General features: G+C 39.7%; 3 protein-coding genes across 3 annotated transcripts; 1 reads left to right on the top strand and 2 right to left on the bottom strand.

Annotated features, from left to right (window-relative positions):
* Positions 1–470: 470 nt before the first annotated feature.
* Positions 471–24,175, bottom strand: LOC110057682 (CCAAT/enhancer-binding protein zeta-like). Its single transcript, XM_089292925.1, has 34 exons — positions 23,939–24,175; positions 23,737–23,826; positions 23,466–23,533; positions 22,525–22,774; positions 21,823–21,931; positions 21,328–21,428; positions 20,865–20,952; positions 20,405–20,472; positions 19,712–19,843; positions 18,838–18,883; positions 18,621–18,664; positions 17,887–17,971; positions 17,148–17,232; positions 16,403–16,499; positions 16,052–16,136; positions 15,047–15,126; positions 14,374–14,408; positions 14,198–14,276; positions 13,147–13,209; positions 12,284–12,364; positions 11,826–11,873; positions 6,779–7,075; positions 6,035–6,087; positions 5,549–5,595; positions 5,382–5,441; positions 4,960–5,026; positions 4,072–4,163; positions 3,931–3,976; positions 3,589–3,743; positions 3,008–3,058; positions 2,822–2,880; positions 1,867–1,958; positions 1,728–1,764; positions 471–1,265 (listed from the first exon to the last, which is right to left on the bottom strand). The coding sequence occupies exons 1-34, from the start codon at positions 24,032–24,034 to the stop codon at positions 1,026–1,028; spliced, it is 3,126 nt and encodes a 1,041-aa protein (XP_089149051.1). The 5' UTR covers positions 24,035–24,175; the 3' UTR covers positions 471–1,025.
* LOC149110210 (extracellular calcium-sensing receptor-like) lies at positions 7,650–11,244 on the bottom strand. The gene has a single exon (XM_089292927.1). The coding sequence runs from the start codon at positions 11,007–11,009 to the stop codon at positions 8,355–8,357; it is 2,655 nt and encodes an 884-aa protein (XP_089149053.1). The 5' UTR covers positions 11,010–11,244; the 3' UTR covers positions 7,650–8,354.
* LOC110057739 (inositol-pentakisphosphate 2-kinase-like) lies at positions 24,139–26,464 on the top strand. The gene has a single exon (XM_020764325.2). The coding sequence runs from the start codon at positions 24,139–24,141 to the stop codon at positions 25,846–25,848; it is 1,710 nt and encodes a 569-aa protein (XP_020619984.2). The 3' UTR covers positions 25,849–26,464.

Below are 26,464 nucleotides of genomic sequence, written 5' to 3'. Positions count from 1 at the left end.
GCGGCTGTTCCTTCAGCATTTCTACGAGTTTTCTTGCGAGTTTTCTATGAATTTTCAACCAAGTATTCTATCGAGGTTTATTCCGAGTTCTCTACCGAGATTCCTGAACATTTTGAAGAGCGGTAATTGGCTACAAGCCGGTCACTACGAGCTCATATATAGTACAAGTGTAAAGTGCACAGTCATACAAAAGACTGGGATATTTTTTTGTGTCCGACAGATACCAGATGTGCCAGAGGAGCTGATCTGATACACCGAGAATCAAGAAGTACCACAAGACCTTCAAACGTTTAGCAAAACACCAGTCTAACACTTGATTTCACAGAAGAGATTAACCAGTTTTGGTTATTTGCTGATTTCCAATTAGTTGGAATTGAATCTTTGCCATATGCTAGTTGTATTTGCGAGACCGTTTTTCACATTGTGTTTCCGACGCCAAAAAGGTCATTAAATAACATCAAACATCAGGCAATGGTGCTGTGATATTTTATTTATTTACAGTAAGCAACAAAAAGCCATTTTCCTTGCATTTGGTCAAATCTTCTTTCACTCAGTTGTGTTGAAAGTAGGTGTACCTCCAATCTCGAACTCGCTGCTATCTGAAATAATTTTTCATTTCCCTTGAGAGTTCAACATAGATGCTCTATCAAACATCATTCTTAAGGGAGCTCAGTAACGGTTTGCACATGTTAAAAAATGTAAAGCCTCAATTTTTCAAATTCGTCGTTTGTAATCCGTGTCAATCTTCTCCATCCTTAGCCATCCTTGTTCCTTTATGGTTTATCATTATGTCTTTGGTGTTTTTCTATCTTCTTAAACTGTTATTTTCAGGTTTCCTACCATTTAAAGGTAATTTTGTATGTGGCCAAAATAACTCAAAATACCGTGACTGAGCTCCTTTAAGTTGAAATATTCCATTTATAACTATGGGTTTCCACCGTGAAACGACTCATTTCTGGTATTTAATAAATTATACTTCAAGTGTCATTTTAACATCGCCTGAGCGGATAACATACAGCGCATTACTATCTTTGTCTTTTCACACCTCTCCCTTGCGATTTGGATTTGTTTCTCGGGTTAAACTTGGCTTCTCTACGAGGTCCTATCTTTCCACCTCTCCCCCGACCCCAGTCTCCCTTCTTTTTATTCCAGTTTCTTCCCGCCTTTTTCTCTTCCCATTTCAGTTGCTTGTCGCTGGCGCCCTCTCTCTTGACGTCATAGCTTCCACCACGTGACGCCTTGGAATTTTCCAGCAGATGAGCGAACTGGTAATTTCAAAACAAGCGAGATTAAAAGAAAGTAATTTAAAAGACAACTAAATCTATCAAGTTTTTGTTTTTCAATGGTATATTGTATTAGCTCCTACATTTTGTTTTTCAAGCAGAGCAAGACACGCTAAAAGCAGTGAATGCGGCGCGGAAAGGTAGGAAGATGCGTAACTTGCCAGAACGCCGGCACATCGTCGAGTGTCACTGAGATCAAGTCGTAATTACCTCACTACGAGAAACGATTGTTGCGGAAGCAAGAATGTTTTTTAATTGAAAGCAGCATTTGTTACAGAAACAGAAACTTTTCTTTCGCATGTGCATTAAGGCATTTGAAAGTAAGAACGATATTTTTTGCTTAGTAATGGCTGTAAAAATCTTAGGAAATTTGATTGTCACGACACGCAATGGGGAAGCCAGCATACATAAGGTAAAAAGTATAATGTAATAAAAATGTTGTACCTCTTCAGCCGATGCAAACATCGATGACACGTCACTTCTGAAGAAACCAAGAAGAGAAACAAAAATATGTTACGGAAATAAGCGATTTCAATCACAAAATCGCGAACAAACAAACAAACGAGATGAAATATAATTTTACTCTTCCACTTGTCCTTTTCTGGATTTCTTTTTCGGATTCTGACTTCCTTCGTCGTCGGAAAATTCATCAGAGCTCAAGTTTTCGAGCAAAGCCTGGAAAATACAGCAATGAAAACAAGAATTGGACTAAGAATAATAGTCCAAGAGCGCTGTTAACAAGCTATTCTTATGACGCGTCACGTCACACACATCTCTAGAGTCGCGTCACTCGTGACAAGACCCACGAGACTGCAAACAAAGCTCAGAATAACCTGCTTAGCAAGTGTTCCTGTACGATTTCTCGTATGCTGGTTGCGCGAAAATTGGGGCGAGAGAAAAAAAAATCCGACGGAGACGGGGATTCGGTCGCCCTACTATCCCTGACTCCGTCGACTTTTTTGCTCTCGCTCCAATTTTTGGACTGAACGCTTGCTACACTAGCTCCTTCGAACGAACTTAACTTCAGTCGGTTAATGGGAGGCGGCGTGGCCGAGTGGTTTAGGGTGCTGGATTTGAAATCTGGAGGTCCCTGGTTCAAATCCTCCACCCTACCGCTATCTGGATTTGCTCTCGGTAACCCCGAGTTCAACTCCTCGACCGCGTTGTGTAAATAGCCAATTGGTCAGCCTCCCACCAGTTGGGATTCTTAATAGTTAAGTTAAATTTGAAATATTTGTTTATTTATTTACAGTGTCCGCAATTAGCACATTAGTGCTAAATACATTGACACTTAAATAAAGGGATTATTATTATTATTATTTATTATTATTATTATTATTAGTCATTATTGTTATTGTTGTTATTGTTATTACTGTTATTACTGTTATTATTGTTATTATTGTTATTATTATTATTATTATTATTATTATTATTATTATTATTATTATTATTATTGTTATAACGGTAGCACAACACTTTCTTTCCGCAAATAACAAAGGCAAAGTTCGCAGCAGTCCGCGGGGATGTTACACGCATACCTTTTCGTAATCTTTTTCTGTCGGTTTTCTTTTTTTGCCTTGTGAAGTGACTGGTTCCTCTGAAAACGAGACAACGATGGTGCGAGATATTTACGGTGGAAAATCAATCTTGCTTCCACAAATAAATAATAATCACAAGCAAATAATAAGTAAAATTTGATACTTGCTAAAAAAAAAATTACAAACCCGTTTCTTCTTCGTCGGTAGAGGAAAAATCCATGGCTTCGTAATCAAACTCTGGCAAGAGTAATAATACAAAAAAGTAAATAAAAAGATACACAGTAAGGACTGAGAAATAGGCACGAGGGAAGGAATCAACGCTTAAAATAGTATTGGTATTGTACTTTTATAGATAGCACCCATTCAAGAAAACACGAGCTCGACTTTCCTATTAAATTCTCGTCGTCAATATGTTCTTACAGAGCCGATCATATTGCCATTCTGCCCATAGTCTAATGCCCCATTCACACTTACTAAACTAGTTTAACTAAATCAGGTTTAGGTAACTTTTCCAATTTGCCGATTAGTCATTACGCTTTGCAGTCATTTTGAGAAGACAAATTTCAAACTACCTTGCTAACATATTTTAATCGCACAGGTTTTTGCCTTGTTGGGTGTGCACGATATGAACAACTACTTTTTAACCTTGTCCAGTAAAACCACTTTGAAACATGTTAAACATGTTGGTGTGAACGGGGTACAAGTCACGCTAACTAAAATTTCCTTTATAACTTCGAGTTTATAACCCGCATAAAATCAGTTTGTACCCTCCTCCGACGAATTTTGCTCTTTTCCCGCCATGTCTTCGCCTTCGCTGTCAGTCTCGTCCTCGCTCTGTTCTTCGTCATCACCCTCGTCCTCTTCATCACTAGCTGTGTGTTTGTTTTCACTTGCACCACGCTCTTTAGAGTTCTTTAACTCACTGGGAAGCAAACAGAAAAATGCATCACCGACGATTCTACTTTCCCTACTACGCAGTCCCAGCTAAGAATCAACCGAGCTAGAGTTTTTGGGGGAGATTTTTAGTTTTGATTTGACAATAAGAATGGGAAACCATTTGAATTCTTGCATAGCGTTCCCTCTAAACAACAGATATCAGAATTTCCTACCTAGCGAAGTTGAACTCCACGCTGGATCGCTCTTCTTGAATGTTGTCTGTCAAAAGAGCAGATCAACTGAAGTCAAAACACAGAAGCCTTGTAATGACAATGGCATCATTCTGGAGTCTAGCAACAAAAACAAAACCGTACCAAAATTCGAAGCCATCTCTGACGTTTCATCGACAGAATCGTTAGTTTTCTTCTTCCGTTTATTTTCTTTTTTTGCTTTCTGCTTGAAATACCTAAGATGAAATGATAACAACTATAAAGAACGAGAAATGCGGAACCTTGACTACCAAGGTCCGTATCATATGTAAAGAACACCTCCTTTTGCGCTCTCGATTTTTCTCGGGTATTCATGAATACAGTATCTATAGCTCACAGGGTCCTCCCAAGCACCTCCCTCTTCCTCTCCCGAGGGAAAAAGAACGAGGACTCCCCTGAGCAATAGTCTGCTAAAAAGAGGGGTGACCTGATGGAGCAAAATGGCTTGTAGGCTATAAACGTCGCAGGAAAAATATAAACGTCTTTCATAAAAAAAAAAGCCTGCGTAGTAAGCGTTCCCGTGCGAAGAGCTTTTCCGTATTCTGGCCGCGTGTAAATTGGAGCGAGAGCAAAAAAATCGATCGACGAAGCACGAAGCCTTGCCCCACCACCCCCTGCTTCGTCGATTTTTTTGCTCTCGCTCCAATTTACGCGCGGCCAGAATGCGGAAAAGCTCTTCGTACGGGAAATCTTGCTACGCAGGCTTATAATGAAACAACAACAACAAAAAGAAACCAACAACTCACACTTGGCAAGGAAAGAATCTAAGATGAAGATACAGCAAAGGAATATCCATGAACTGTAAGCTGATAAGGTTAACTTTTCAGTTCAATCCGTTTACCCAAGAACGATCAAAGTCTAATTTCTCCTTACAGTTTCAAGACAATATCAAGCAGGCAAGTGACGAGAGTTGAGCAACACATCAAATAGAGGATACTTTCTTGATGTGCTAAAAAATGTTACTACGGATTATTACCTCTTTCATAGCAATACCTGTGAAAAAACAGTTCATCTTCTCTTATGTCTTCTTCTTTCTTCAAAAGGAATGCTTTAGTATTCACTGCAAAATGAATGGATAAAATAAACTAAAGCCATAATTTATAGCGTGCTTCAAGAGATGATTGAGCTAGCAGTTTTAATAGGACTTGTTGCTAAGTAACAAAGGGATTCGTCATGATGACGTAATATTCTGAACCTCATTTCTTCTTAACTCAGTTTCAAGATAAGACTTACTTACGAAAAATAATTACGAAAATAAGCCTTACTCGCATGTTTAAACTTATGTTCTTGTGAAAGGCATAATTTTGAAACAGTGGAAAAACTAAACTTGATAATAGTGTTCTAAATTGAAGAACTTTTACACTCTCAGTGTTTAGATAGAAAACCGTTACTTTCCCGCCTTTTTTCGCTCTTACCAGGCTCCTCGGCCAGCCTACTTGATGACGTTTTCGGCTGCATAAGTGAACCTCCATGATCTAAGGAAACAGAAACAAGTTGCGCGAGTAAAAACACGATAATCTACAAAATCTGGTTTGACATTGTACAAGCAACCAAACGTTTAGTAGCTATGTAGGGCACTTACCTCGCTCTTTCCTCTTCGGATTTTTATACACAAATCTGTCCAGAAACCTGCAAAGAAGCATTTAACAATCACACGTCAGAAACACGGTACTGATAAACAATTAAGACACCATCCGAACAAAGAATGAAACAGCGTCTTGTGTGTATCTTAACTAACTGTTTCTGAACGTTTACACTCACGTAGCCTAAAATTGCCGCCGTTTCGTTGTTTAGAGACAACTCTTAAACACTCTTTACAAAGAAAACCTGATATAAATTAACATCTTCCACCATGTTGTGTGCTCTGTGTAAACGAAGTTGGACATAAAAGATTGCAAAAAAAATTATGATATATGATTTTCCCTTTCAGTAACAATAACAAGTTAAATAACAATTCAATAACTAGTACAGTCTATATTTTAGGAAATGACTTGTTTCATAATGGCTCTGCTTTACATCTGGAAGCTCGTTTAGAATTAAAGGAATCTTATTGCACAAGAACATGTACCTCATAAGGGTGAAATCTCGTAACGGGTCTCCCTTGTACTCGATGTCCCCACCCTAGTAAAATAAAGGGACGAAAAGAAAAAGCTATATATTTAGACTTTGAAATCCACTTCATGAGATATTGCTCTGCGACCTAACTCGCCACCGAAATGAAAAGACGACACTAATGACTAAAAGACTCAAGAGTAAGTAGCTAAAGTTCACTGGTGAATACAAATCTTCTCCTAAAGCAAAATTGTCCTGCTCCCAATGTATGGGTCTTCATAGCTCAGCTGGTAAGGTATAGCTGAAAGCAGAGATCACGGGTTCAAACCCGATGAAACCCTGAAATCCTTTTTAGGGGCTTAATTTGTAATTGCTTAAATTGCGATTACAACTGCGATGATCACATCTTCATTTCACAAATCGTCTCCACATTATACTAAAATATGCAGAAGATAAAAACACGATTAATTCCTTTTACAAAGCCACACAAAGGTGCTTCCAACCGACTGACTCGATTTAAAAAAGTTATGTCTCAATACCAAGATATACGCAACGTCTACCGATATATTTTTGTACGAAACTACTATTAAATGTAAGAGAAACAGCGTAGAATGAAAAGTCTTTTTTTTTTTAGGTAGAAAACACCAATAAGGTAAAAATACACCAGAAAGAAATGACAGGCGAAGGAGAAATAGTATGGAGACATGAAGTTAGCTCAATCATGCTTGGTGTAAAAGAACATAGCCGAACTCGAGCTTACCTTCATAAGAGTACGAGCAAAAAGACACACAGACGGATGATAATGCCTGGACAGCTTGTTCAGTTCCCACAGACACGAGTTCTCGGCACCGCTAAACAAGGGATTTCTCTGATGGGGCTTGTACGTTTGGTTTCTTTGAGCACCACCGAGGTTGGTCCCAGTCGCTGGGTCTTTGGGTGTGTCAACATGGTGTGCCTGAGATTCATCACCAAGGATTAACAGGTCCTGTGGCGTCGTGTAATTGTTGTTTTCCTCGTCCGAGGGTATGTCAACGAAATGTTCTTCGTCGTCGTCTTCCTAGACGCCATGGAAAATTTTAAGTTCAGTCTCATAAGCTGCCGATATTTGCAATTAACGAGAAGAGAATCCAATACTTGACGCACAGCGGACTATTTTCGATAAAATTCAAAGTGTTTGCAAATTGACATGAAACAATGTTTTAAGCGTGGGAAATTTATTAATCAAAAACTACAAGTAACGACTTTACGGAGACATAAAATCGGAGAATTAAAATCTGCTATTTAAACCACCGCCACAGTGAGGAATTCTTTTCTTTCATTTATTATAGGTCATCGATTATTTGCCGGTTGGAAGGTCCGTATAGTGAAACACTGTGCCGAAGGCAGCATTTTCAAGCCCGAGGTCACAGTTCCTCACTAAACGGAACGACCATAACCGGTAAATAACTTGTTTATCTTTTTCCTCCCTTTTTCAAACCACTTTCATAATTGTTGACCTTTTCCACACACACATCGCGCGCGCGTTACTGTAACCGAGGGCAGAGAGAGGAAAGTCCGGACCGTGCTAAGCACCAATCAGATTACAGGATTCGTTACCGAAAGAGAAAACTTGGAAAACAAATCGATATCTCTTTCGTTTGAGGCATTGTTCGGTGATTTATTTCATATGTACATTTTATTACAAGATTTTCCCGGTGTATTCTGCAAAGTTCGATTTACTAGAGACAATTCTTAAAAGTTCAATAACGTAAAATGACAAGTGACGTAAAATCAAAATATCGATAAATATGGTAATCGAAGTTACGACTGACTAACTACAATAGGGCTCTAAAACTCAAAAGTCAAATTGCCAGTTTACGAATTGCCATCCCGGCAAAAGGTTATTCTAAATTTCCAAAAAAAAAAAAAAAAATTCCACAAAGTTAACGCTTAAAATGACATATCCACGAACACTGAATGATCTCACTCTAAAACAATAGATTTGGTTGGAAAAACAAAACTATAACAAACCCGGTAGGGGCAACTTCTACAATCCGTTTTAACCTCGTTTTTTACCCAACAGTCTGAGCTGAAAAATTCTTTGAGATTCAAACTGAGAAAAATATTTTATACATATCTACCAACACACTCAGTCTTGGTTTGAAGTATCATTTCGTCCAACCGTCGTAGAAGTACCGGAAGAGTTGACGATTACAATTGTCCAATCAAAAATGGCACGGAACTCCGAGCACGTCACGTCAGCTTGCCGACATCTATCGTTACTAAGCAACCACCGAGGGCTCAAACAACTACGACTAAGACAGGTTCTTTTAGGTTAAACCTGTGTTTTTTTCTTTCTACGGTTCTTTTGGCTCAGTGTCATTCCTTTCCCTGTCTACACTCGCTGTGGGTTTATGTTCGCTCAGGTTTGTCAACCAAGTGTTCTGCCAGACATAAGCTGTTATCTGCGACCTTATCACCTCTTTGGAGTTTCTCTCTGGGTGGAACAGAATGTTGAATACTTTAGGCGCAAACATACACCCGAGCAAGCCAAACGAGTCCACTAGAGTAGTGGTACAGGCGATAACCGAGACGTACCAGCCCTCCTGCACTGAGAACTCCACTGAATAATAACATAATGCTGACAACAGAATGATGTACAGAGAGAACGCGATGAACCGCGCCTCGTTGAAGTTATCTGGCAGTTTCCGGACTTTAAAGGCGTAAAACGACGAAAGCAGCGAAAGCAGCAGAACGTATGAGCAAACCATGAAATACAGCGCTTTTCCGACTGAAGATCCATACGGTTTACAGGTGTAAAAGATGTACTCAGTTGGTTGGATTTTTTCGTTTCGAAAGGGTGGATCAGAAGCGAACCAGACGGTCAGTAACACAACATCCACGCTGTTGACGAGAGCAACTAAGGCCACTTGGTACTTGACTTTAGAAATGTAACTTTGCCAGGGTATTCTGGAGGCGTCGACTTGAAACAAGACAAATATACGCACGGATTTTAACCACAGAATTGACACGAACGTGGGGTAAATGACATAACGGCTAAACTGTGTAACGCGACAAATAACATCAGTCGGTTCTGCCAAGCTCAACAGTGCTAGAGTGAAACTGAGGAAGATTGTGAGCAGAAGGACGAAACTCAGCTGCCTGTTTGAAGCTTTCACAATGGCCGTCTCGCGGTACTTCAGAAATACTAGTAACGCGACAGTGGTCACGCAATATCCTACAACTGTCACACAAGACAGCAACACACCAGCTGTGTCCTCTAAACGCAGGTTCTTCACCGGAAGGGTGACGCATTTCGTTTTGGCATCGTTCGATTTCTGTTTAGGAGGACACGCAGTGCAGTTGGTGGACCCAGGTTCCTCGCTGACTGTGTCTCCCGGGCACTTGACGCACTTCCAACAACAAGGCGCAATTACTTCCTGCCGAGTTCCGGGGGGACAAACCTCGCTACAAACTGAAGACGGAACTTCTGTATAAACACTGCCGTTTGCCCACTTGATCGCGGAATCGTTTAATCGCAACCTTTGCTGTTCCTTGCTGTTCCAAGATCCCACTATAAATTTGTTTTTCTCGCCCGCTCCGTGCACTTGGATGTTCACTATCTCGAACGACGATTCTTTTGGATCTCCGTGATCGTCAAATTCCACAACACCAGTGAGACCTCTAAAGCTGACATTTTTCAAGTATGACAAAAGGTCGACCTCTCCAGTCTTAAATGATTTTGCCGGTGGGCACTCTCCCCCTTGAAGTTTTTCTTCTGATTCACGGCACCTGATGCTCCTGTCCAAAGCATACGCGGCCGCATAGAGCGCGTCTATGAGGTAGACGAGATAAGGATCGAACAGTTCTTTGGCCTCGATGCGTGACAACGGAACATCGAAACATTTCGGATCTGTTTCATAGATACTTTGAACGGAGCAATTCCTAAATTGTTTCCAGTACTCAGCCCACCACGGATTCCTGCCGAAACGAGTTTTATTCGGGGTTAGAGAAGCTAAGTGTTTATCAAACCTTTCGTTCCTGCGATTGTGCGGTTGAACACCGAGGGCGCCATCAAGTAGACTAAAGTACGGGCCAAGCAGCTCGCTTCGCTCTGTGCTCGTTGCGTCGCCCAGAATCCAAGTTCTCCGTGATAACTTTTGTCTGTGAGCTTCTTCGAAGAACTGTTTGGCATATCCGCCGAAAACCCACACGACGATCACTTTGGCATTGCTCTGCTGTTTAATCCGAGAGACAATCTGCGCCATGTTCTGGGCTGCGCGAAGCCGTGGAATAAACTCGGAGAAAGCGATGCAGAAGGTTTTCCGCTTGTAGGATTCATTCTGTATCGCCGACACACCAAACCGTCCGTAGGAGTCATCCAGAGCTACGGTGCCAACATAGGTCCACTTGAAGTGCTCGAACAGATCCGCTTGCACCCGGGCTTGTTGTCGATCAGGAGGTACCGTTCTGAGAAAGTATCGAAATTGCGCCGAGCTTAGCTCATCGCTCGTAGCAGCGAAACTTATACTGGGAATCTTCGCCACGCTTAGAAGGCTTCCAATCTGGACGGCACTGGCTGAGTCGTAAGGTCCAATGATCAGTTTAACGGGGGTGGAATTCTTGCTCGAGCAACAGCAGGAAGTTGTTTCGTTATCGACGCGGAAATTGCTGCTTGAGCACGAATGATACAAATCTGTGTCTCGCACAAACTCGTAAGTCTCTTTGACGGCGATAGAGATGGTCTCGCAGTAGTCGCGGATATCAAAGCCGAGTGTAATGTTAGGAAGGAGGGACGCATCGTTGTTGATTTGCTCGATCACGAAGATCATAGCTTCTGTGTGACCCAGACCGACGGGAAAAAAGTCTCCGCATTTATCCTGAGGGTCCTTGTAGTGCAACACGTTCAGTCCACCGAGAATGATGTCTCCTGACTGAAAAGCCCTCTTGAATCCTTTAAGGGAACTGACTTGTTGAATACAAAGACACCAAGCAACAAATCTTGCAAACATCGTGAGGCGTCAAACCACCGGGCGCGGGTCAAGCGATTTGAAACTTTATACGCACGGCTAAATAGGTGTAACTCGTCTCGTGTCACGTAAATAAACAGTCAAGTGCGGACTGGAATGATGATAAAAAGTCTCGCAGACCGGAAATTCAACTTGAAAAACCCACGTTCATGTCAATTTTCGAGGGAGCCACTTGTACTAAGCTTTCAAACTGAACGCGAGAACAAACTACGGGACTTTAACCATTTCAGTTTCCCTAGTTTACATTGTCAATTTTTGTTATTGACAGCCATCAGTTTTTATTTTCAATGCCAGTTCTGAGAATTTGGAGCTAAGTCACCACAGTAATATCACTTACAAATAACTGATGATTATCTTTATTCTCGTCACCTGTTTACTTGATAATGTGTTGGTATTGTAATGAGAAAATGCAATTTGATCGCTACAGCAAACGAAAGGTTTTAACACAAGACAGAGCGCAATTTCCTATTAATGCCAACAGCTATGTATGTGGCGTAGTGCAAAGAGATTAAAAAACTGAAACAAACGTCTGGGTGTATAAGCATTAGCGTATTGCTTAAAGCAAACTTGTTTGAGGTTGGTAAAAACGAAATCGCACGGGAACAAATAAGTGACTTTTACTTTTGTTATAAATATAAAAAGATGCAAATAAGATGAACAAAAAACTTTGCTGGCCAGCTTTTGTTCAAAGGCAAAAGAAACCTCTAAACGAGTTCAAAATTGAAAATCTTCAAGGTCTGATTAAAGGGGTCCTGCGAAAGGAAAGAAAGTAAAGCTAGTCTGATTGCTTTTACTTACCTCTGGCTGCTGTGTCAGACTCTTGATTCCTGGTTTAACTTTTGTCAGCTATTACCATGGAATAATAAATAAATAAATAAATAAATAAATAAATAAATAGATAAATAAATAAAAACTTAAGATAACGGGGGGGGGGAAACAAGACTTACAAATTAAAAGAGCAGTAGAACTAGAGGAGCAAATGAACTTGTTAGAAGGTAGCTACAAATTGTGGGGAAACTTTTTCAGTTTGTACATGTAGTCTAGTTAAGAAGACTTTACTCCCCCCTCCCAAAAAAAAATTCCCTCTCCACCCCCCTCCCTCCACCACCCCCTCAACCTCAGGGAAACTTACACGTTCTGAGAGAATTTAAATATGCCATCCACGAAAACGAAAGAGAGACGCGAAACAGGATTTACAAGGAAATGCCTTGACATTCTCTAAGTTGAAACTCAGATCATTTCGCTGATATGTTTACCTCGGATATCATAAATAGTGTTCCACCGATGAACGCAGGTTGCTGGAAACTGCAAACTTGTAAGATGCGTTTAACAAACGCCTAAAAACAACAAACATATGCACTTGTAAACAAAGTCTGCATCAAAGAAATAAAAGAAGCCAAAAACTGAATGGAGAAAACGTTTTGAATTGTATTGAAAATTAGTATAAATCTACTAGCGTTCTTTCACGAATGCCGCTCTCTGATTCGCCGCGTTACTCACTATCTATTCTGTTTTAGTATAAATCTACTTGCGTTCTATCACGAATGGCGTTCGCTGATTGGCTACGCTACTCACTATCTATTCTGCTGTAGATAGTGAGTAGCGTAGCAGTGTGCGCTTGTTAACGAACTGGCAGCCGCTTCTTTACGTTTTCGAGGTGTCTGTAAAAAGGATTTAGATAAAGTTTTAAACGACTAGTAGATTTATACTAAAACAATTAGATTATGAGCTCGAGATTTCTACGCGTGATAGTTGACTCGAGCTACGCCCTTGTCAACTATCACGCGATAGAAATCTCGAGCTCATAATCTAATTGTTAATTACTAATTACATGTAGACAGCACTTTTTGAAAGGAATTCCTGGCCGCAATAATGCAAGCGAGGGGCTTTAAAGTTTATCTATACAGCAATCCATTTTTATCTGTCTTAGAATCGTTCATCATTTTCCCACTTCTTCAAAGTCACACCATCAGTGTCGAGTTTCCTATCACCTTAATGTACTTTTAAGTTTCTCAAAATACGTTGTATCTCGGAAGTCAACTGTAACAACTCTGGCGAAGCAAAGTACAGTTAAAACGTGGAGACAAACTACTAACGATACCACAGGATTATTGCTTACCTTAACCCGATGAAGAGACGGGTCACTTTTTAACGACTTGTATAAAACGTTCAGGAAAACAGCCTGAAATGAAAGAGGATGAGAAAGATGCCTCAAACTATTTGAAGCCACTTCTAGACTACGAGTAGTCCCTCTTTCGCTTAGTCCGTCGTGCGTGACCCGAAAGAAAACCGCGAGAAGAGTTCGCGCGGCCATTTTTTTCTCGCCGTTTTCTTTCACGTCACGCTCGACGGACTAAGCGAAGACTGACTACTCGTAGTCAAGCCACTTGTTGTTGTCCTCTTTCATTATTTGGCACGAAACACTTTTATCAACTTGCTGAGAGACGCGTTGTTTGATGACTCAAGTGTATAAGAAAACAGTCAAAACTAGTCTAGAGTCGAGAAATAAAATGGAAACAAAAAGAAAAGCTCGCAAACGGTTGCAAGTACAGGAAATGTTACATGTTGAAACACCCCTGGATTTTCCATGGCTAAGAACATCACATCTTCAATCTGATTGGTTACTCAGCAAATAACTCGAGTGTTCTGAACCAACCATATTGCGCTCGCCTTACAGCGCGCAGTACAACAGATTGGTTTTGATTTGCTACAAGCTATTTTCCTGGCTAAAAAGCTTTCTCTTGACTGGCTAGTTTTCAGAAGAGTACTTTCGGTGAATTTTCCTACGTAAACGGTTTAATATATAGATCTGAAACGCAGAACCAAAAGCTCAAAATGAGAAGAAGTGAGTCGAGTCGCTCTTAGAAATTCCACAACTGAATGTTGACAAGCTCTCCCACAGTTCTTGTTCTTGTATTAGTTTGCTACAGAGTTATGTCGGATTACCTTACATCTGTAAATCAACCTCTAAAATGTATTTTTGATATCTAGAGCTATTACAAACATTCTCTTTCCGTAACGTCGAGAACTCTGCACGTGCACATCGGCCTACTCACTGCTACAAGAGTACATTCCGCAGGTCGACCACCAAGTGTCCCTAGTACTGAAATGCTGGTTATGCATTACAATTTGTATCCATGACTCTCATAGACTAGACATACAGAACTCACCTGTTTCGAGGACGTTTTCAAGCTTGGATCAAGCAGTTTGGCGTAAAGCGCCTGATAAAATCGATCTGACACAGACTGCCTGAGGAAAGGAAAAACAAGCTTAAGTTTCAAACCACAGTTTCGTGTTTACACAACAAACAATGTTATCTATTGATGTACATTGTAAACATCAATACCTTGATTCCATGACTTGAAACAGTAGCATGAGAGCCTAGAGATAAACCAAAGGGAAAGCTGTTTGCAAGAAATGGTTTTGGCGTTCACAGAGAAAACAAAGAGGCTTGCTGATTCTAAAGCTAAAATATATTTTCTGTCTATGATGATTACAGATTGCCATAAAAATTATAGATACATATATTTTTATGTTAGTGTTCGCTTTCGAGCATTTGCTGGCACACCAAGGCATGCAGTATCCTGCAGTTGATTATTTGCTTTATTCTCGTCACCACTCCGCTTGGCAATGTATCGATACTGTAAGGAGAAATAACACGTTGATAACAAATGTGCCTTGGGAAGAATATTGGAGAAGAGAGGGCAGAATTACCTCTCTTGGCCCAAAGTTCACTCCTCAAATTTTCCAGTTGGTTTAAAGAGCAAATCAGTGATGGCATGAACTAGTTTGTACACAGACGTTAATTTTTTGCTTGAGCAATTTTTCATCGAGCGAGCGCGCGATGCGAGGGCGCGAGATTGAGAGCGAGCACGGAGCCCGAGAGCAGCTGCGAAGGGGGGTGACCCCCTTGCGTTCAGGCTTTTGCAAATCCCCATGTTGTTATACATACTTTCTTGCGATCTCGACGAACTCAAGACAAAATGGAGAGCCGGTGGACAGGCTAGGCATGAACCTACCTGTACACTTGTATTGAAGGTTCCAATATGTACAGTACGAAACAGCGTGTTGATTTGATTATTGTACTGCTCATCTTCCTCTAAAAACAAATAAACAAATGGCAGATAACTTGATTACGGTAATACCCTATCTTATTAAGTCATCGACTATAGACGGCGCAGGAACTTGATGGTTAGTGTGTTGGAGTCCAGGGCCGGGTTGTTCAAAGCCCGATTAAGCTAACCCAGGATAAGCGAGAATTTTGATTTCATTTTTGAACATTTTCGGTGAGGTTTTCTGTTTATATTGTTTGTCCTTCAGTTTTGAGCTTGAGTAATCTCAATCTACACAAAACATGAGCAGTGAAAAACATTTCTGTAGAAGAAAAATTGTTACCTCGGTTAACTTTTAATCCTGGGATAGCGTTAACCGGCTTTCGAACAACCCGGCCCAGACAAGGAGTCTACATGTCGGTTCCAGCCCTCTCAGGGGTCCCTGACATTTCCAATGATCCTCTCTCCATCTCGGGCGTATGAGTACCAGTAATTAAACTTTGAGTGAACTGCACAAGTGGTTAGTCAGTTCATGCCACAGTAACTAGAGTTTACTATAGGCAATAATACGCCGCCTGATTTCCTTAGGTCTCTAGGTTTTTATTGTAAAGTCTGCATACGAGTTAAGTAGCCCATCAGGCTGGCGCTTATCCCTGGTTTCTGTAGCATGAAGTGACTAGGAGTATTTCTACTCCCCCCTGGATGGGATGCTAGTCCATCACAGAGTGACCCCTCAGCATTAAATTTGCTGGTACGTCTGTTAATACACCTGGGTGGAGAGAGGCACTGTGCAAGAAAAGTGTCTTGCCCAAGAATACAACACAATGTCTCTGGCCAGGGCATGAACCCAGACCTCTCGAACAGGAGGCAAGCACACAAATCATGAGGCCACCACATGTCCACTCCAAGATTACACTGAACATTTGTAATAATTAGCGTTAACTTGCAAAATTTTCTTTTAGTGTTCCATACCTTTAGCATAAGGAAAAGCTCTGTTGACTCCCGTCAGGAGAGCACTCAACATTTTGGCCTCCATGTCGCCCTTTTTTAAGAATGCCTATTGACCCAAACAGAGAGGTTCAAAGTCGCAAAATGCCATACATCGTCACTTGAGATGTCAAAAAAATCATCTTAAACTTGACAAAACAAGCTACAACCTTAAATAAAATAAGTTAAAAAAACAGGCCTTTGTGCCAGTATAAAATGGTTCAAGATCTCTTACTTTCACTCTGGGATGATAAAATGGACAAACTTGCAAGCCTTGCATTGAGCTAAACTGAAATTAACTTGTCAATATCACAAATGCTAATTTTATGAACTTACACCAAAGAAGGAAAAATAGATAGAAATAAGTCTGGTGGCTAGTTCACTATCTTGTTTAGTGAGGATCAACTGGTTTAGAAAACAGACAGCAAAATATCTGCAAAAAATGAAAAAATTAATACAATCATGAAACTTCCATTACTATTACAAGCCTGTTCCTAAACTGATCACAGCCTCTCTATTTTTAATGCACACAAAAGGAAAAGCAATTGAAGTGAGCGTGAGCAGAAAGAATGAGGGGGTGAGAGCAGTGAGGGAAGCAATTTGAGCTGGTGTCCAGTTCTCTCGCAATTCAATCCTTGTATTCAACGATCAAATAAAAATTTGAGAAAATAGAGGGCTGTGAACAGCCAAGCCTATTCCTGTTTGAGACTGTTACTACTGAAAGAATACCAGTCTTCTGTCCTTTCTATCTGGATCTTGCTGTGTTCAATCCATAATAACAAGTGGCCAGCATGTAAGGCTGACATTCCCCCACTTGGTTGATATGCTAAGACTTTGAAAGGCCAAATTTATCCTAAATGTAGAAGTCACAAATAAATGATTGAGCTTCCATGCAGATCTGGCCCCAATTGTTCGAAGGCTGGATAATGTTATCCACTGAATAAATTGCTATCCAGTGGATAAAAGTTGACAAAACTTGTAAACCACGCTATACACTGGATAGTGATTTATCCGGTGGATAACGCAACCCATCTTTCGAACAACCCACGCCTGTATGTTACATGTATATCCTTTCACTTACTGGGCCTTGATGGCGATGTTGGGTCTATAGAGAAGTTTCTCAATCTCCTTGGTGACTACAAGCTTCATGTTTGGGTGTTTAGTGACTAGAGAAGGAAAAAAAAAACATAATTATATACAATGTAAAAAGGTGCATGTACATGTACCATATACATGTACACACTAGTACCCAACAAACTCTGACTTTACCTACTTGTAGGTAGGCTACCTACCTGTAGCAAGTCTTTTTTTTTCAAATAACACTTTCTGAAAGTATATACTCAGTGACTTTCACTTAAACAGTCACACACAGAAAGTTGCAAGACAGACCAGGTTCGAGCCCTGGCCAGGACTATTACATTGTGTTCTTGGGTAAAATACTCTCACCTGTAGTGCATCTTTCAATCCACCCAGGCGTACATGTACATGTATAAATTGGTACCGGTAAATTTAATTCTGGGGATAACTCCCTGTGATGGACTAACATCCCATTCAGTGGAAAAGGGAAATAATCCTAGTTGCTTTATGCTTTAGAAACTGGGAAAAGTTTTGCTGTTATGGACCAATCGGCGGCACAGAGAATACATGTACCTTTTGTTTACACCAGATCATAGTCATTATCCATCCAGAGTATATCTCTGGGCTCAGTTCATGCAATAGCTTTCATTCATGAATAGTAATACTAGGATTTTATGCACAGATCTAAAAGCCAAAAAAATGAAGTCTGACTGTGAAAGAGTCTGTTCTTCTGGGATCCTTACCTAAACTTCTTGTCAGATAAACAGCTTTTGATGCCACTTTTCTGTCTGGATCTCCTATCTTGTTGACAAGAAGACTCAACAGAATCTAGAACAACAAATGGCATTGAAACTTAGTAAACACCTTGCGCACAATGTACTAAAATTAATTAGTATGCAAGACTTAGTCCACTGTAGTCGCAAACCCATACCTTCCCTTTCAGTTTATGTAGCCATTTCCTGTTGTCCTACACAATCCAATGAATCCAAATTTGCCTGATTACCACAGTCCCAGCTGTGGGAATCACTTTTCCCATCCCTGACCCCCCACAGACACCACATGTACAATGATCAGATACATGCCACTCCAGTAGATCAAATATTTTTCCCAGATTGTACACATCATACAGTATAAAGGTAAAGTCTGCATATGAGCCAAGTGGCTCATCAGGCCACAGCTCACCCTGATTTCAGTAGCATGGAGCGACTAGGAGTATTTCTACTTCTCCCTGGGTGGGATGCTAGTCCATCACAGGGTTACCCCAGCATTAAATTCGCCAGCACCCATTTATACACCTGGGTGGAGAGAGGCACTATGAGAGTAAAGTGTCTTGCCCAAGGAACACAACACAATACCCCCGGCCAGGGCTCGAACCTGGACCGCTCGATCCGGAGTCAAGCACACTAACCATGAGGCCACCGTGCCTCCCATATAAACCAAGGTGAAAGCCTTGGTACTGTAAACACTTTTAACTCACTTGTTCCTGTTCTGGCTTCTCCGACAATAAATCATATATTGTTCCTGTAGAAATATTAATCAATTGCAGTGACAAGCTTCTTATAGAGCTATTTGAATGCATTAAACAGTTAGCTTACACAATATGATTATGTACTTATTAATACATTTAGCAGCAAATGAAAAAATTTCAAACATTTAAAAGTCAGTCCACTGAGCTAGTTCCATATCACACCTACCTAACATTTTACTTCTAATGTTAACCAAAGTGTCTTGAAGAAGTTTCTGCAAATTAAACACAAGTTAGAGAGCTTATATACATTAAATTAACAATACATGCCACAACATAAATTTTAAAAGTAGCAATTCAGTACACCACATTACCTTGTAAACTACAGTGTATGTAAAAAAATAAACATGTATACACATATGTACATGTATATTAGTTAAGTACTATTATTAGATGGCCATAATTTTATAACAATGTTCATTCTGAGAATGCTACTTCAGTACATCAAGGAAAGTAATTCAAACCCATACAAGACTAGACAGTTAAGGTCATTCCCAGTATTGCATTGAGCATCCCTACTGCACATAATTTCACACGTGACTAATGTGCACGCATTAAAAAATGGCAGCTTTTTCTTTATGGCTGGACCTTGCCATAGCGGTACATCGTCATTTTCTTGCAAAGTATGGTGAGTATGGTGACCTATCATTTTTTTCTGTTGTTTTGAATTGAGTAATACATGTAAGTTTCTCTGTGTAAAATAAATATGGACCAATTCTCAGTGTAGAACAAAAAGCAATCATCGGAAACGTAAATTTAGCAAGCAATCGTGACTACAATCATGGTGCTATTATAGGATCTATTGGGTATAAACAAGGTGCTGCTACAGTTGGTCCTAAACAAACATGGGGACCCCTCATTTTTATTTCAAAATTTAGGTTTCTATTAATGCAAACAATCAATAGGCAAAGTTTCACAAAAATCTTAGTGCAGGTTCTATTTCAGTGGAATGAGTTCAAGCTACAGGATGAACATTATCAAATTATAACATTTGATATTTAATAACAATATGATTGCAAAGTCATGGAAAGCTGCTTTATTACCTCCAAAACTTCAATGAACTCTTTGTATCTTTGTTTCAGTAACTCCTCAAAGTGCCACAGAATAAGTCGTCTGTCACGTTCAACCCAGCCACCACCTTTATGAACAACTTCTACCAGTGAAGTCAAAGGATTCTGTTTGTTTGAATATATTGGAACAAATAAAAGGCTGATTTACACATTGTCAACAAATAAAAAAAAAATGGCTTGGCTTAGAAAAAATGGTATGAATACCCAAAAAAGCAGTACAGCACAGAAAAATGTTGTTGTGTAAACGACATTTCCTCAGCCTTGCTAAGCCCAAAATTTAACTTTATTGTCTTGTGCTTTGACTACCTATCCAGTAGGTCAATCTGACCTCTCACCTCACCTATCTTCTTCACGCTCTGTTGCGCATAAGGCGGCAGGTCAATCTGAGCATGGTTAAAAATACTTTTTGGGGCTCGGCTAAGATGAGAAAATCATTTACAAAACAGGCTGAGGAACTTTTCTTGGTATGCATCATTTATATTGGAAACATGCAAAAACTTTTTGTTGTGTAAACCAGGCTTAAGTTAGATATTTATGTACATATAACATGTACAGCGATTAAACTGAAAGTAGCCAATTACATACAGTCAGCTTTTCTGTCTCTTGCAACTTTTATGTTATCAAACAAAGGCAAAGCATATTTAAAAGAACCTCGCAAATTCAGACCTGGACAAACTTTCTCAGCTTGCGATTATTTGGCAGCAACAATGTCATCCAAAGCTCTTTCAACATGTCTGTGAGTTTTAAAAGAAACAGACTCATAAGCACAATCATCGATGAGCAGGTGAACATTGAAAAACATAGTCTCAAACATGTATGATCTACATTGTTTAAGTTGTGTTAAAATATTTTTCATAAGCCAGAGCTCTATGGTCAAGTTCATAATCTGATTGCTAAAGAAGGTGCCTTATAGCTTTCTCATGATCAACAGTTGGTCATACAGCACACAGCCTGGTTTGGTTGTTATTGCTGTTGTTGTTGTTGCTGTTGTTGTTATTGTTGTTGTTGTTGTTGTTGTTGTATTGATATCTTTGTCTTGTTGTTTTGAGGAGAAAAAAACAACTCATCATAATTTGTTGTTAATAATTTATTTGTAATACTTAACAAGAGACGTCGGACAACTTACCAACGGCTATAATGCTCTCTCTTCTTCCCTTCTTTTTGGCCATGCTAATTAAAATGTCCAAGGTTTTCAGCCGATGTACAGCAGACTCCTGCAGATGGGTCATTTAATGATTTACAACCAAAAGTCTTAACTTACAACTACTTTTATGTCAATGGAGAGGTAAAACATTATTGAGATTGACTTTTTACAGAGTTGTCACAAAGTCTTGCTGTACGTTATGCAGCTGTTTAGTCATGCCCATTGTTTTCTAAAAAAACAGATGATTAGCTTAAAAATTCTGTATCGAAGCCAGCTGAGATCATTAACTAGACGGTGGTTTCATAAGCTATTTCAACTTGGACCAAACCTACTTGTATTCAGATGGTTACAAAATTAATTTAAAAAAAGCTTAGAACTGTCACATTTTTTTTTTTCGTCAAATTCAGGGCAATTACAACATAATTTTATTCTTTTTTTTACTCACCTGTATTTGAACAGTAAGAGCAGCTACTTTGTCATTCAGTGTTCCTGAACTTACAACAGATTTCAACCACTGTGAATCTGATGACTTCTCTTTTGCCTTCACTGAGAATGAAAAAGCATAACTTTGATAAGAACAGTAGTAAATGTAGACATAAATCCATTGCACTTGTAAGGTCCATGGATTAGAATTGTGTAAAAGTTGGTTGGGTACAGCATTTGCTGTGGCTAAACAGTCCCAAAGAGATTCCCTAATGAAGTGAAAATTATGAAGTCAAATTTTAAACTCCTAGAGCCTTAGATTACACAAAATTTGTAAATATCCTGTTGCTGTTTCATAATTGAAGCAGCTGCCTTTTAACCTCTGTGGGAAATTGCCACTGGGTATCACTTGACTAGCAGAAATTAATCACTGCCAAAGGTTATCAGGCTGGCAATGCATCACTTGATAGATTTAACCCTCATTCACTACACTAGTCAACTTTTTGATAAGACTTACTTTTATCATAGATGTTGACTTCATTCTCCAGAAGATCAGCTGCTTCTTTAGAAAGCTTGGCAATATCTGCTTGACTAGGGGAGGAGTAGTTAATTTTCTCTTCCATTACCTACAGAGTAAAATGTATTTAACATTTAATGGAAAGTTTATGTCACAAAAATTATCAGTGATTAAAAAAAAGAAAGCTACATCAGCATGGAAGAGCAAGCAGTCATATACTTGTACATGTATGGAAAATACTCACATGATTGTGTTCAATTACTATAATTTAAAATTGTGTATTAATTATTAAAATTCAATTCACCTTCTTTCATAAGCTTCTCAGACTGACTAAGAAAAATGAAAATTGCCTGTAACGTGTTCATGAAATGTGCTGTTGAAAATATAAGTCAGCAACCCACAACAATGTCAGTTTTTTTCCTTTGTTTATGATATTAGATGAAGACTGTCGTGAGACATGATACAAGTTGTTCATCATTAAGTGCTAAGCAAGACCATCAGCAGAGTGTGTGCAATTGAATGACAGAAGGATTCATGAGTTTGTGCATGTAAATCTGGTCCTGACAGAATTTCTCTTGTTAAATTAAGCTATCTGAAAGAACCCTCAGCTTAAAACATCATTTTGACCGGGATAAACTGTACAAGATTAATAAAAATGTTCAACCTGTTTTACTTTTAATTACTACAGGTATCAGTGCTCACCAAATCATACCAGAGCCCACCAGGCTTAATTAGCAGCTTTTGGCACGGTCCTCCTTTTCTTTCTGGTAAGACTTGGGGTTCCGGCGTAGTTGTAACAACTCCTGTTGACTCCACTCCTTTTTCAACACCTTGTGATTTCAGTTTCTTTCCTTTCTTCCCTTTCTTTCCTTTTTCTGATTGACCACCCTCTTGAACGTCTTCATGTTTAGGCAAACTGTCTTTGATGTTCCCTGCTTTAGCAGCACTCTCGCTGTCACAGACAATCAAAATTAATGTATTTAGACATTTATTTTGTCATGAATAATAGACAGTTAATAAACTCCAAGCCAATTGACATTATTGGAGGGTACATGTAGGTACTTTAAAGGAAGCAGAAGGGGAGAGCAGTTATCCCCTCTGTAGTAATGAGGTCACCATGGCAGCCCAGTCCAGGGTGCATTCAGTGTAGGTTACACCAAAGATCTTCACCGAGCGTGGCTTTCAAAAATGTGGCGGTGAATTGGCGTATAGCTGTGTGTACATGTACATTTATATTTCCTGGTGCTGGCTTATAGACGCTGAACTACATGTGTGTAAGGTGACTCTGCGTGATAATCATAGGCCTCTTAACTTCTCTTTATCACCCATATTGAATACTGTATCCCGGCCAAAAACAGGCATCTCAAATGATCCATTTGAGTCCATATTTTCCCACCTGACTTGACTTGGGGTGGCAGTTTTACAGCATTCTATGGTCATGGAATTTAAAAAGCCTCCGTGGCATATCTTCGGTGTGGAAGTCTTGCAGAATGCACCCTGAAGCCCAGACTCATGTCACATGTGGCACTGTAAAAGGACAGTGTCTGGAAAATATACTTACCTAAGTGGGACGGGGGAGGGCAGACCAAACAAGGAAGAGCATTGCTCCTGGAACTCCTCTTTAAAACTGTTTAATTACGTACCTGTATTTCATTTCTTTGCCTTTAAAGCTAATTTTGTCCAGACCAAGTTCCTTGATATATGACATTATCTGTTTTGCGGGCAAAAGGTTGACAGTTAAACTTGATGCTGCACTGATTCGAGCACATGATTTTGTGAGTATAAAGACGTTACATCAATGTGAAAAGTTCCATGACCGAGTTTAAATCAGCAAGTGCAAGGTTTGCACTGTTTAAATTTACACTTTGTTGAAAATATAAATAAATAATGTAAGTTTATTGACCATTCTTTTACCTCTTTTTCTTTTATATTTTCTGACGTATCCTCCTCATTGGAAACAAAATCGCCCGATATATCCACATCCTTCATCATTTCAAAGTCATCCTGAAAGTGAAACGTGAAATGTAGGTCATCAAAAGACAGACTGATAATGCAATAATGAAATTAAGTTCAATACATCGCACCTTACGAACCACAGAAGAGAAATGACACATACCTTGTCTCCTCCGACCGTGAGAACATCCTCCAGTGTTAAATCACGGGCATTTTGTTTCGTTTTTCTACTTGCGAGCTTGGCACGTTTGTCCGCCATATTGAAACTGCTGCACGTGTCTCGATCTAGAGGTTGTGTAAATAATCACGAAACGTGACTTCTGCAAATGTGCAAGCGGTTCAAGTAGGTCATTGTATTCCAACATGGCGGACAACACAAATACTGATATCTTTGAAGCTAGCCAAGCATATTCAAATGTTTCGGATTATTTTAAAGATCCGCATCAGTGGACTTATCGATGCGAAGGATCCTGGACTGTGGTGGTATCGCTGACCAAACTGAGAACAGTCTTGCGTTTACGAAAGCACGAGAGAAAAAACTCTTCGGCTTTGAAACTGAAAGATCAAACGCAGTATGAACAAGAAATGTTACGCAATCTTGATTTTGCCAAGAGTGTTATGTTACCGCTGATGGGAGGCCGCTACGTTCATTTAGGGAAGGCAATTTTTGTTCCAGAAGACTTCGCGTCAGCCATGAATGGAATATGCCGAGGCTGTCGACCAGAACAAAGACTTGACAAAGAGATCAATGAGGGTTGTCACTCCGGGGTGCTCATGCCAGATTTGTGTTTCCTTCCGTCGCTTCCACAAGCTGACTCGACTGAAGAAAATTATAATTACGGGATGAAAACGGTGAATCCAACTTTCTCTGTCGAGATAAAGCCAAAATGCGGCTTTCTTCCCACTTCACCTTTCATCGACTCGACAAGAGTGGCAAAGTACAGTGTCTGCTCTTATTGTATGCTTCAGAAAACGAAAGTTAAAGAAGGAAAGTATAATAGAGAAAGCAGTTATTGCCCCTTGGATTTATTCTCAGGAGAACCAAGAAGAGTCATGTACGCCTTGGAATGTCTAGTATCTGATCCTCAAAACAACTTGCGTGTTTTTTGTGATGGCAGTGGAATATTCTCTGAGGAGTTAGTACAAAGAGCAATTCAGGAAGGGAAAGCGTGTTGTGCTGAGAACTATTTTGAGGTTACTCTACAAGAAATGAAGGTCTTTACAGATTGTGTGACTGGACTAGGTCACAAGTGTGGAGATGGCATGACTACAGAGTGTCATAAGTGTGGGGATGGTGTGACCACAGAGGGTCACAAACAGGAAGATGGTGTGATTAAAGAGAGTGACATTCATGTTGATGGCGTGACCAGAGAAGTTCATAAGTGTTGCTGTGTGGGTCCCTTTACACAGAAACTCCTGGGAATTTTGCTTGGAATTCTAATAAGTGACTCAAAAACAAGCCAAATACATGAAAATAAAGTCAGCATGTCATCAAATGCTACAGTGTGTAACAAAAGTAAGTATCTTGACTGCAACAATGGTATTCAAAGTCAGTTGAACTGTTTGCAGTTTGGAAACGCAGGAGTTCTACAACAGCTTTTGTCAGTACAAAAATTAGACAACATTGATGTGGAGGGGATTTATCCACTTTACAGGAATGTTATCAATCACTTTGAGCGTAACCCTGGACTAAGAAGCAGCCTTGGTGTTGATGGGCCTTACACTTTACCCCTCTGGAAAACAGTAGCCTCTTCCCTTGGAAGGGATAACTCAAAAACCCCAGACAACATTCAGATGTTGAATGCTGATCTGAATGATCCGAAAAACTTATATGATGCTGTTGTGAGAATCTGCAAATTTGCTGTTGCAAGTACTGCAAAGGACTTCTCTGTAATGTTAGCTTTTCAGAAAACTTCAAAGAAGGAGACAAGCTTACCAACTGTTGAAATGGCTTGTGGTGATAGGTATCACTACAACATTGATCTTGTTGACTTGGACCCTAAAGAATTCGACAGGGTGGGAAAGTACTACAAGGATACTATAAAAACTGTCAAGATATTTCTTGAACAATAATAATCTGGTTTGATCTTTTAAGACACTACATGTATATTGTGCATGGATGGGTCGCATATGTGTTAATCTTTCTGCATTGAAGGGTATAAATTTTAAGACATTTTTTCTTTCCTTTATAGCATATAAAAACTTGATCTTTAGACCTTGATTCAGTGTCAATTCTCCTTACATGTTGCCATCTAATTCCTTTAATATCAGTTTTGAGAAATAAGTGGTACATCAATTGAAGGTAGTATTATCAAATGTAATATTTTTCTAGTCACAAGCTAGATGGACGGGTCTCTGTGAGAGAACAACTCTTCTTGACTCAGAATAGGCCATTTCTAACTTACCTTGAACCTCTGTTTCAAAACGAGTCCTTGCTCAAAACCTTTCATGTGAAAATGAGTTTGATTTGCAGGAAAATGAACCTGTAGGCGGAACACATTTCCATATGAATGGTTTCGCACAAATACTCGTTTTGACACAGAGGCAAAAGCAACTCGGAAATGGCCTATTGTGTTCAGTGACAAAATGTTACCGACTGGCCAGTGGAAAGTTGTTTGAACAGAGAAGTAAACAAATGACAGTTTGATTACGGAAAAGAAGCACTAAAGAAAATTAATCGACAAACAGA

The sequence above is a fragment of the Orbicella faveolata genome, unplaced genomic scaffold (genome assembly GCF_042242905.1).
Source record: "Orbicella faveolata isolate gen_17 unplaced genomic scaffold, um_ofav_v1 contig_24, whole genome shotgun sequence".
NCBI lineage: Eukaryota > Metazoa > Cnidaria > Anthozoa > Scleractinia > Merulinidae > Orbicella > Orbicella faveolata.
The sequence above is the reverse complement of the archived record's forward strand: the minus strand, read 5'-3'. Positions and strand labels throughout refer to the sequence as shown.

Coding starts and splice junctions, on each gene's coding strand:
- LOC110057682 (XM_089292925.1), bottom strand. CDS start 24,034: ATGGCGGACAAACGTGCCAAGCTCGCAAGTAGAAAAACGAAACAAAAT. Junction 5,442..5,548: donor TCCGAAGAGGAAAGAGCGAG/GTAAGTGCCCTA, acceptor CTGTTTCCTTAG/ATCATGGAGGTTCACTTATG. Junction 5,027..5,381: donor TAGGCTGGCCGAGGAGCCTG/GTAAGAGCGAAA, acceptor TTCATTTTGCAG/TGAATACTAAAGCATTCCTT.
- LOC110057739 (XM_020764325.2), top strand. CDS start 24,139: ATGGCGGACAACACAAATACTGATATCTTTGAAGCTAGCCAAGCATAT.
- LOC149110210 (XM_089292927.1), bottom strand. CDS start 11,009: ATGTTTGCAAGATTTGTTGCTTGGTGTCTTTGTATTCAACAAGTCAGT.